Source organism: Monodelphis domestica, chromosome 2 (assembly GCF_027887165.1).
Source record: "Monodelphis domestica isolate mMonDom1 chromosome 2, mMonDom1.pri, whole genome shotgun sequence".
In the NCBI taxonomy this organism is placed as follows: Eukaryota; Metazoa; Chordata; class Mammalia; order Didelphimorphia; family Didelphidae; genus Monodelphis; species Monodelphis domestica.
In genome coordinates, this window is record NC_077228.1 from 35,502,096 (window position 1) to 35,514,003 (window position 11,908).

At 45.9% G+C, this 11,908-nt stretch overlaps 1 protein-coding gene across 7 annotated transcripts in view; it reads left to right on the plus strand.

Moving 5' to 3' along the window:
* GLMN (glomulin, FKBP associated protein) overlaps positions 1-11,908 on the plus strand; it is a 40,578-nt gene that overhangs the window by 26,268 nt on the left and 2,402 nt on the right. For 6 of the 7 annotated variants that reach the window (XM_056815352.1, XM_056815350.1, XM_056815349.1 and 3 more), the window contains one exon: positions 2,717-2,780. In XM_056815352.1, coding sequence (XP_056671330.1) covers positions 2,717-2,780 — 64 coding nt within the window. Of the gene's footprint in view, positions 1-2,716; positions 2,781-11,382; positions 11,479-11,908 lie in introns of all 7 variants that reach the window. The other variant, XR_008916060.1, reaches the window with a different exon arrangement.

The following is an 11,908-nucleotide window of genomic DNA, read 5'->3' on the forward strand; positions in this document are numbered from 1 at the left end:
AATTGAATTAATCCTAAGGATTAAAAGTTTAGAGGAGAGGTTTACACAAGAACCGCAAATGAAAAAAGGTCAAAACGTGGACCTCGGTCTCCCTTTCTGCGGTCAGACATTGTTACCACTTTTCCATTGTAGGACATAGATGGGGAGCGAATCTTTTTTTCTCAAGAATAAGCTCATTTAACTTCTGTACCCTTGAAATGAAATGTGTTGGTGTTATACGAAACAAGTTAGTTATTGCCCTGATTGAGACACAGGAGGTTGTCAGAGTCATTCAAACAGCACGCACCAAGTGCGGAGAATGCAAAGGTAAAAGGTAAAAGCAGCCCCTGCCCTCGGGGAGCTCCCGGCGTGCCCGTAACGACGCGCATGCCAGTTAGGTAGAATGCCCGCAGTGCCAGGAGGAGGGGAGAGGACGTTCCCAGCAGGAGGCCTGGCCCGGCAAAGCCCTGGAGTCAGAAGATGGTGCTGGGGGCTTCCTGGAGGGGAGGCAGGAAGGGCTTTAGAAGCCAACCAGTGTGCTTTCCGGTCCTTTGGTCTTTGGAGGTAGCAGGGAGCCACAGGACTCATCGACTCGCAGGACGATGTGGTCAGAGCTGTACTTGAGGAAGCTGAGGGGAGGGAGGACAGGCTGGAGGGGAGACACCAAAAGTGGATTGCAGCGGGGGCAGCTGGGTAGCTCAGTGGATGGAGAGCCAGGCCTAGAGATGGGAGGTCCTAGGTTCAAATCTGGCCTCAGCCACTTCCTAGCTGGGCAAGTCACTTGACCCCCATGGCCTAGCCCTGACCACTCTTCTGCCTTGGAGCCAATACACAGTATTGACTCCAAGATGGAAGGTCAGGGTTAAAAATAAATAAATGATTATTTTAAGAAAGCGTATTGCAGTGATGAGGGCCCCTGGCAGGCTATGTGAGTGGAGAAACAGAGACAGAGGCAGATGGACAGACCTTTATGAGATGTGAAATTAGAAACCACAAAGCTTGGAAACGTCTGGGACCTACAGAGTGAGTGAGAGTGAGGCGTTGAGGAGGAGTCCTAGGCCGCCGGACTGAGAGGATGGCGGGTCCTTGACAGGAAGAGGAGAGGATGAGAGGAAAGCCAGTTAGTCTCTTTGAATGTGTTGGATCAGAGATGCCTATGCAGTGGCCAAAGGGCAGATCAGTAGTTCTAGGGCGGATAATCCCATCCGTGGAAGGGACCAGCCAGCACAGTAGGACAGAGAAGAGCAGACGGTCCGTGGGCCGGACCTGGAGGAGCTCCAGCAGAGGGGCCTGAGAACAGAGCGGTGAGACACATAGAAGAGAACCAGGAGAGAACGGGGCACACGCCATCCGAAGAGAGCAGTCAACGGCAGCAAAGGCTGGGAGCGGTCAAAAAGGATGAGCACCCAGGAAAGGCGAAGGGCTTGTCGAGAAATTACTGGTCACCTCGGGAGGGCAGTTGTGTCGGACGATGAGGTCAGAAGCCAGACCTCAGAGCTTGTGGGAGATGGAGAGGAAGAGGAGCTCCTGAGCAGAGGTTAGAAGAAGGGAAAGACCCGGGACCGTAGCTAGCACCGATGCTGGGGGGGGAGACACAGCGGTATGTGCAGGCAGAGCCAGAGACTGAAGCCTAGAAAGTCAGGCTGCTGGAGGAGGCAAAGAAGACCGGAGGGGTCAGGAGTGAGGGGGCAAGCTGAGGGGTTTGCCTTGGCAGGGAAGAGGCCCAACTCTTCCCGTGAGGCAGGGGAGGGATGACAAGGGGGGAGAAGCTGAGCGGAAGAGGGAGCTCTGGGGGCGTGGAAGATTCTCAGCAGAGAGGGGAGGGCTGGACCTGGGATTTCAATCACAGAAGAGCCCCTTGGCGGCGACAATCGCCTCCTTCTCTGAAACCGTCTCAGAGAGCTGCCTGGAGCTCCAAGACATGAAGTGGCGTATGGCCAGGATCACACAGTGAGGCTGGGTCAGAGGCAGGACGTGGCCCCGGGCCTTCTGGGTTCCAAGGCTGCCCGCTCTGCCAGGCCATTTGTCTTGCAAAGAATTGTTTAAAACTCATTTGATATGGGAAACAACAAATCAAGGGGAGGGCGGGAATGTGTCCTCCAGTCCATTTGCTCGTGTCCACAAAAATTAGAAGTGAAAGTATCACGGCAGCAAGGCAGCTCAGCGAATAGCGAGCCAGGCATGGAGGCAGGAGGAGCTGGCTTTGGATCTGGGCTCGGACACTTCCTAGCTATGGGATCCTGGGCAAGTCACCTAACCCCAATCTCCTAGTCCTTGCCATTCTTTCTCCTTGAAACCTACTTGGGATTGATTCTAAGATAGAAGGGGAACGATTTTAATGAATATACTGATTGACAGCTACAAGGTTATCTCAAAACTCCTCATATATAAAGAAAACATTGTGTGTGCGTATTTTTTATTTATGTCTACACACACGTGCGTGTGAAAAACCACAGATGTTTGTCCCAAAGTGCAGAGTCTTCATCTTCTTTTAGGCATTGGCTTAATAGCCAATTTAGGTTCTTCTGTCGCAGTGGGTCAAAAATCAGATTTGGCATTCGAATGCATGAAAAGGCCGACGGAGGTCCTGATATCAAGAAAACAAGACGTGTGAGCCAAGGCGGCCACTAGCCCAAGTGTCTGGTGAATAGATAGTTACCAATTGTTATAGGACTGGCCGTGCAGGAGGCAGACGTTGCATTGAAATGGCCATTAATTGCTTTTTTTGATTTTCTAGGATTATGGCTTCATTAAATTTATTGAGGTATTTGGTCATCAAGGACAATGAAAGTGACAATCACGTAAGTGAACTATTGGCTCTGCCAGATTTCGGAGGGCTGGAATCCATCATCACTCGAGCTAATCCAATTCAATGAATCTTTATTTACTAAGCACCATGTTTTATAAGAAATTAAGCAAAATGCTGGCGACTCGGAGACAAAAACTCCATGATCACTGCCAACTGGGCGCTTTTAAGCTCCTGGGGCCCCGGGGCTGCCGCCGTGGGCATGGCAGGGCCACGTGATAGGAGTGAAGGAAAGCCTCAGACCAGTCTGAGGAGATGGCGGATACGTCTACCAGGGGGGTGGCGGGACCTGAGCAGTCCTTGCGCACTCACTCAGTAGGCAGGGGCACAGGCTGGCAGTGCCAGGACACGGCCACGGCCAGCCACGTTGCCGGTACTGCTGGCCTTTCTTTCTTCTGCCTCGCATTTCTTCCCTCCAGTGGATTCTCCACCGACCCCGTGGGGACTACTCAGCCTGGCTCTAGAGCTAGCGCTGATGCGTGGTGGCTGCCCTTTCTGGAGTTGCGTACGATCTTTTTGTAATGGCCTGACCCCGGAGCTACATTCTTCCCACCTTACATGAAAGCCCTGTGAAGTTTTTAAGTGACTTAATCCCGAGTGCCAGCCTCCATTTGTTTTCCTCCAGTACAAAAGCCGACTGCGTTAATAGCACCTCGTGGGTAATGTGGGAAGTCAAGGGAGGGTTCTGGTGTCTTTTTTTAAGGTGCACCTTGTTAAGGGACTCAATAAATAGAAAATGATTGGAGGGAGATTTGTCATAAAGTAAAATTATGTTTGCTTTTGATCCATCCACCCTTACCTCCCACTGCAGTCTGACAGCTACACAGCGCCATGTATGTGTCACCTCTGTTGGCTGTGACTGATTCACAGGACCTTTTTTAGAAACAATGCAAGAAATAGTTGGTAGGTCTTGACATAGAGGTGACAAAGAATTTCTTTAAGTGAGAATTAGGGATTTATGGATTTTAGTAAGAAAAGAGGACCCGTTGGGGGACACCCGACTGCCTATCTCTTTCCCTGTTGGCTCATGCCTCCACCAGCACTTCAGAAATTAAACCCTGACTTCCAAACTAGCCAAAGGTCTGGAATGGTTTTCTAGATAACATCTAACTTCAGACCTCAGTCCCACATCACCTCTGTTATTATCATTAGAGTTCACAAAGCATCTTCTGCCCCAAACCACCCTAGGTCTAATGGAGGAACTTAGTGTCAAGAAGACCTGGGCTTGAATCCTGCCTCAGACACTCTCTACAGAAAAATATCACCTTCTGGAGGAAGCGTGGCCCTGGGGAAACCCTTAGCCTTTCTGGGCCTCAGTTTCCTCATCTGTAAAATTAGGAGGTTGAGCTTGTTAATGATCTCCGAAGTCCTTTCATCTGTGATCCTGAGAGTTCCTCAGGTAGTGTCCTGGAAGTGTCCTCATTGACAGATGAAGAAACCAAGACACAGAGAGGTCAAACAGCCTCAAGTGTTGAATAGTTTGTGTTGGGGCATGACTTGAACCCACATCCTTGAGACTTTCTCATCTGGTATTCTTCCCATGGAACCATGAAAACCTCCTAAGCTCTGCCTGCATCTAGTGCTGCGTGAGTGATGGGTATGTGCATGTGCGCATCTCACAGTCATGTCTTCCTCATTCTGTATAAACTGAATGTTTGTTGCATCAAGGAAGCAGGAGGAGATGGTAGCTCAGGGTTTGTGGGTCTCCTGCTCCTGCCCTTTCCATGCAGTCCCGAATGCTAGGTGACCTGGGAATGTTCTTTCCATTACCTGAGGAAGTTCCCTCACTGTTTGCCTACACATTTTCATTTCAGAAATTCACAGGTATCAGTGAATAGCAGAGGCCAAAGAGAATCCTACCCAGCAGCGCCATGGGTGTTTCGGCCATTATCCTGTAGCCAAAACCTGCTACCCATGATCATTTGGTGCGGCGTCCTTGCATGTCTGTTGGAAACCTGAGATGGGACCTGGATTGGACTGTTCCTTTCACATTATAAAATGCTCCTTCGTTTTATGGACATGTTTCTTAAGTCCTTACTCTTCTTTCTTTTTTTTAAACCCTTCCCTTCCCTCTTAGAATCAATACTGTGTATGGACTCCAAGGCAGAAGAGTGGTAAGGCTAGGCAATGGGGGTCAAGTGACTTGTCTAGGGTTACACCGCTAAGAGGTGTCTGAGGCCAGATTTCAACCCAGGACTTCCTCTCTCTGGGCCAGACTCTCCATCCACTGAGCCTCCAAGCTGCCCCCCCAACCCCTTGCCCTTATTTCTAATACTCCTAAGCAGTATTCAGAAATTATGTTGAATTTTGTTTGCTGTCAGTGATACTAATAAGTTTTCGTTCAGGATATTCAGGGAGGGTTAGGAGGGAAACTTCATACTAATATGCATGTAGAATTTGTTCTTTGATTTTTAAAATCTAAATTTCCCCCAAATATTAACATTCTGTATAAGAATATTCTACATGATGACAGCTAGTGGTCCTGGGCGTGGAGTCATAAAGAGTTGAGTTCGTGGTATAAGGTATGAGATAGTGACCTAAACCTAATCTCTCCCACACTGTTTTCCAGTTTTCCCAGCAGATTTTGTCAAATAGTGAGTTCTTGTCCCCAAAGCTGGGATCTTTGGGCTTATCATAGACTGTCTTGCTGAGGTCACTTACCCCAAGTCTATTCCACTGATCCTCCTTTCTGTCTCTTAGCCAGTATCAAATTGTTTTGATGACCCCTGCTTTATAGTAGTTTGAGATCTGGTACTGCATCCTTCACTTTTTTTTTTCATGATTTCCCTGGGTATTCTTGATCTTTTGTTCTTCGAAATGGATTTTGTTATTTTTTTCTAATTCTCCGAAATCGTTTTTTGGTAGTTTGATAGGTATGACACTGAATAAGTAAATTAGTTTGGGTAGGATTGTCATTTTTATTATGTTAGCTCATCCCACCCATGAGCAATCAAGCTTTTCCAATTGTTTAGATCTAGTTTTAATTGTGTGGAAAGTGTTTTGTAGTTGTGTTCATATAATTCCTGTATTTGTATTGGCAAGTAGATTCCCAGGTATTTTATATTGTCTAGGGTGATTTTAAATGGTTGATTTCTCTTTCTAATTCTGGCTGCTGAATTGTGTTGGAGATACATAGAAATGCTGATGACTTATGTGGGTTTATTTTGTATCCTGCAACTTTGCTAAAGTTGTTGTTTATTTCAACTAGCTTTTTGGTTGATTCTCTGGGGTTCTTTAAGAAGACCATCATATCATCTGCAAAGAGTGATAGCTTAGTCTCCTCATTGCCTATTTTAATGCCTTCAATTTCTTTTTCTTCTCTAATTGCTACTGCTAGTGTTTCTAGTACAATATTAAATAATAGAGGTGATAATGGGCATCCTTGTTTCACTCCTGATCTTATTGGGAAGGCTTCTAGTTTATCCCCATTGCAGATGATGTTTGCTGATGGTTTTAGATATATACTGTTTATTATTTTTAGGAAAGGCCCTTCTATTCCTATATTTTCTAGTGTTTTCAATAGGAATGAGTATTTTGTTAAAGGCTTTTTCTGCATCTATTGAGATAATCATGTGATTTTTGTTGGTTTGCTTGTTAATATGGTCCATTATGTGGAGTATTTCCCTAATATTGAACCATCCTTGCATTCCTGGTGTGAATCCCACCTGATCATAGTGGATACCCCTCGTGATGACTTGCTGGTGTCTTTTTGCTAGTATTAGTATCCTATGTAAGATTTTTGCATCTATGTTCATTAAGGAGATTGGTGTATAGTTTTCTTTCTCTGTTTTTGACCTGCCTAGATTTGGAATCAGTACCATATTTGTGTCGTAAAATGAATTTGGTAGAATTCCCTCTTTGCTTATTCTGTCAAATAATTTGTATAGTATTGGGATTACTTGTTCTGTGAATGTTTGATAGAATTCACTGGTGAATCCATCTGGCCCTGGGGATTTTTTCTTAGCAAGTTCTTTGATGACTTGTTCAATTTCTTTTTCTGAAATGGGATTATTTAAGTATTCTATCACCTCTTTTGTTTATCTAGGCAATTTATATTTTTGTAAATATTCATCCATTTCACCTAAATTGTTGTATTTATTGTCATATAATTGGGCAAGAGCTGAGTTCACATATGGTCTCAGACCCTTATTAGTTGTTTTCCTGGGCAAGACACTTAGTCCTTGTTTGCCTCAGTTTCCTCATCTTTAAAATGGGGGTAATAATAATACTTTATCACAAAATATTGTAAAGCTCCAGCAAACTAGCATATCTTTGCCAACCTTTAAGTGCAATATAATTATCATCAGCATCTGTATTATATAACTCCAAAAATTAGGACTTACATTCCTGAAGAGAATCAAATGTTCAGAATGAACAAGTCTTAAATTAACTTCAGATAAATGGCTTTTCTGCCTCTGTGGTTTATGCTCACTCTCTGAGTTTTTTAATGTTCATTTCACTTCAAAAGAGCGCTCTGACTAATGTCTAAGGCAGCCATTCTCACTTTTGTAATAGGACCATGGAAGATTTTTTTTATTCTTTCTTAGTGTAACTAAATTCTTCACAGGTAATTTTGCATTCTAAAAGGAGGCGCTTGTTTGCTCCCCCTCATCATTTGATGTCTACAGGACTTTCCGTTGTGTTGGCTCTGCCACCCACCCACGCTTGGTTACAGAGATGTAATCTGTGAAAAATCTGGGTTGGCTTCGGCCTCTCCCTACAGTAGCCATGATTCCTGACTGGCCATTTTACCAAGGTAGAAAAACCACACACAGCATGGAATTCAGAGATGAAAACTTGATAAATAAGGATGGAAGTCGCTGGATTCAAATGGTCATAGGAAGAGCAAAAGCAGAAGGAAGACACGGAGTCTGGGGAGCAAGTCGAAAGTCTTGGAGGCCAGCGAGAATGGGATCGGCCAAAGGCCGAGAAACGGCTCACCCCAGGGAACAATCTGATATCTTTCTTTCTGTTTCTATTTTATTGCCAACCAACTTCTTTTCAGCTGATTGTTCAAGGTAGTTTAGCTGTAACTGCTGAGCAGGGCCCCTTCTGCGTCTTTCCCTGCCCTTCCCTCCCACATTTGGCAAATCTGCTTTCCTCTGCTCTTTACACGGCGTTGCTCAAGTTTTCACCCATACTTTCTCCCACGCTTCAGCTTGTCTGTGATTAGTCATAAAGTCATCATCAGCGCTACCATATATACGGAGCACCTTTTAGCGAACATTAGAATATTTATGAAATCCAAACTAAAGTCAAACCTGCAGGGTGAGCCTGCATGTTCTTTCTTTCTTTAACCCTCGCCTTCTGTCTTAGAATCAGTGCTGGGTATCAGTTCCAGGGCCGAAGAGCTATAAGGGCCACACAATGGGAGTCAAGTGACTTGCTCAGGTTCACACAGCCAGGAAGTGTCTGAGGCCAGATTTGAACCCAGGACCTCCCCCTTCTGGCTCTCCATCCCCTGAGTGACCCAGCTGCTCCCCCAAATTCTTTTATGGGACATGGTGGGGGCTTGAGGTCCCATTTGTAAGAGAATTCCTCTGGCTTTTTGCCTGAATGAGCAGCACTTGTGTATATTCATTTGAGGCCAGGCAGCTGATTTGGATTTTATCTCCTCTTTCTGCTACTGTCGCATCCTCCCGTACTCTTTCCGGGATGTCTGTCTGGTGTGTGTGTAGGCAGCCTCCTGTTTCCCAGCCTTTTCAGTTCAGCGCTTTCTTATCAGATCCGCCAGACCCTTGTTCGACGGGCTCCATCACTGGTAAGAGGAGGAATCTGCCATTCTTCCATTTTAATGCAGGGGCCAGAAATCCACATCCTGCCATCAGGCGGCCCTTGGGAGCCAGCTGTCCATCCCCCAGGCCAGCACTGCTCCCTCTCCAGTCAGCGCCAGTGAGAACAACTTGTGCCTGCGTGATTTTTCATTTTTGCCTAAGCCTGGTCATCGTCGGCAATGATTCGCAGGTGGCCCTCCTGGGGGGAGCAGCTGTCTGCCTTGAGGAGTCCCAGAAGATTCTGGGCCGCGCCTTGCCTGTGTGTCCAGGAAGACGCCCTTCTTTCTCTCTCACTGTCTGCTTGAGACAGTTGCCTCGGGGGCCCCAAGCTGAGGTGCGCCCGTCTCCACTGCTCCCCGGGGGATCTCTCGGCCTCTTTGGACAACCAGCAGCCGCTTTCTCCCCGGAGCTTTCGCCTCTGTCGTCTTCAGGAAGTGCCTTCCGTCTGTGGGCGTAAGCCTGAATGTGTCTGTGCCCTTTGAGAAATCCTCTTCCACTGTTTCCTCTAAGAACCTGTCATTGTGTCCTTACGACCCGAATGGGGGGGGGGGGCATTCTTCAGGCCCCTCCTAGTCCTTTCTTGGAGGGAGATCAGCCCACACACGCCCTCACTTGGCGGTGGCAGAAAGATAAACCCTGACCCCAGCACAGGTCAGCACAGACTTCCCCCTCTGTCTCTCCTGCTGAGATGCTCAGCCTTCTTTTTAGAATGACTTTCGGGTGTTCGCACGTCAACCCTCTGTGCGGTAAAACTTTTTTACAATGAATTATTACCTTTCAGTTTAAAAAAATGTAGCCCTTACTTCCTGTCTTGGTACCAACTCGAAGAGCCAGGGGCTAGGCAAATGGCTAAACAGAGTTAGGAAGCGTCAGGGCCCGGGTCCTCCTGACTCCAGGCCTGGCACCCTCTCTACGAGCCTCCTAGCTTCCCCCAGGTGTTACCTGTTAATCATTTGACAGCTTTCTTTAAGGGAACTTTTTAACTTTTTTAGTCTAGTGAAGCCTATGATGGACCCTTCTCAAAATGATGTTTTTAAATGCATAAAATAATATGTAAAATTCCAAAGAAAACCATTTATACAGAAAATTTTTTAAGTTCATGGGGGGCAGCTGGGTAGCTCAGTGGATTAAGAGTCAGGTCTAGAGACTGGTCCTGAGTTCAAATCTGGCCTCAGACACTTCCTAGCTGTGTGACCCTGGGCAAGTCACTTGACCCCCATGGCCTAGCCCTTAGCACTCTTCTGTCTTGGAACCAATACACAGTATTGATTCTAAGATGGAAGGTGAGGGTTTAAAAAGAAAAATTCATGGTCACCAGATTAAGAACCCTGTTTAGTCTTAATAGCTGTAGCATACTCCATCTGTCCTTCCTTCTCGCACCAGCCTCCTCTATGGTTCATCAGTTAGCCTCACTCCCCTATCCACTGTCTTTCTGTTTTTATCCTCCAACTAGTCCACTGACCTTTTCTTTTTTACTTTGATGTGTCGCCCACTATCTTCTTTTCCTTTCTTGAATCTTCCTTTTCAGGTCAATTCTCTGTAATCTTTTTAAATAAGCTTTAATCTTGGTCCTTCTTCAACTTTCTCTCAAAGAAGCCAAGAACCAGTATTTGGACCTGGAAGATTCTTCTTCAAATATTCCTTACTTTCTCTCAAATTTATCCTTTCTCAGTTAAATCTCTGAGCTTCTTTACTAGTCTAAATGTCTCTTATGTGATCATATGGGTTCAAATCTGGCCTCATATACCTCCTAATTGTGTAACCCTGGGCAAGTCATTTAACCTGGTTTAAATTTAAAATTAAACTTCTTTTAATTACCTTTGCAATTTCCTCCTTACTGCACCCAAGTCAGAAGATAATAGATATAAAGCTGGGAGAGACCTCAGAAGCCATTTAATCCAACCTTTCCCCCCAGTTTACAGATATGCAAACCAAGGCTTAGGGAAGTCATAACTTGCCCAAGGAGAGGTGGAATTTGAACCCAGGTCCTCTGACTCCAGAGACAGAGTTCTTTCCTATTCACCCTGCTGCCTCGTCTCCACCTCCTTTTCCTACAGGTGACAGATTCATCCAGCTCAACAGGGGAGCGTTTGAGGTTCCCCCACTAGTATGACTTTACTGTCTCTTTCCTCCTTAAGCTCCCTTAAAAATCTGGAGGCTTTACCGTTGGGTGCATCGATAGGAAGTGCTGCGATTCCTTCATTGTCTATACTACCTTTAATCAAGATGTAATTGCCTTCCTCATCCCTTAATCAGATCTATTTTTGCTTTAGCTGCGACTCCTGCCCCATCCCCTTCCCTTCACTCTGCGTGTCTCCTGCCTGGCACGTGTTTCTTGTAAACAGCATTCTGTAGGTGGTACGTGACAGATGCAGAATTTGAATCCAGCACTCAGACTTCCACTGCGCCATCTTAGCCAGACAAGTCAGAGCAAAGGGCGAGACTGTACAAGAGTGGGGCTGGGCTTCAGCAGCTGTTGCCATGCAGCACCCCAGGCATAGAGGATGCAGCGATTCATGGGTCGGGCGCGATGGGGCAGGCTGGGCTCCTTTCCACGGGCGAGGAGCTGTCCTGGGAAGTGTTTCAGCTCCTAAAAGCAACAGACCACATCAGTAATGGCACGAAGACAGCTCACATTGATACGGCATTGGAAGGTCTGGGGAGTGTTTTCCATATTGTGTGTGTCTGTGTATATGGGCTTGAAAATGGGTTCAAAACTAAAATGCATTTGGGGGGGGGGCAGCAGCAGGGTGGCTCAGCCTATTGAGCCAGGTCTAAAGATGGGAGGTCCTGGGTTCAACTATGACCTCATTCACTTCCCAGCTGCGAGACTCTGGGAAAGTCACTTAATGTGGATTGCCCAGCGCTCACGCTCTTCTGCCTCGGAGCCAATACACAGTTTTGATTCTAAGACAGGAGGTAAGGGTTGATTTTGTTTTGTTTTTTAATGCATTTGTGTAAAATTATTTGATTCCCTCTAAATTTTCATTAGCAAAACTTTTTCAGTGTCCGTTATTATAACCTTTTCTAGTTGTGTGAATTGAGAGAGAGTTTCAAGTTCTCTTTTTCTTCTCTTTTTGGTCCTGGTGTCTCTCATGCAAAGACAGAAGGAAACCATATTTATTTCCATAGCTCCTTTCCTCCTACGTACTTCCAAAAATATTACTGTTGTACATCCGAGGAAAGATTTGTAGAATTCTGCTGAACAGAAGCTTAACCTGGCTTCAACACGTTTTTCTTTTTCTAAGTTTAGGCATGTGGTTACCTAGTTTTTAAATTTTAAAATAAAGCTATTGAGATACACTGCTCATGAGCTCTAACTAAAACCTCTTCCAGACTATCACTGGGC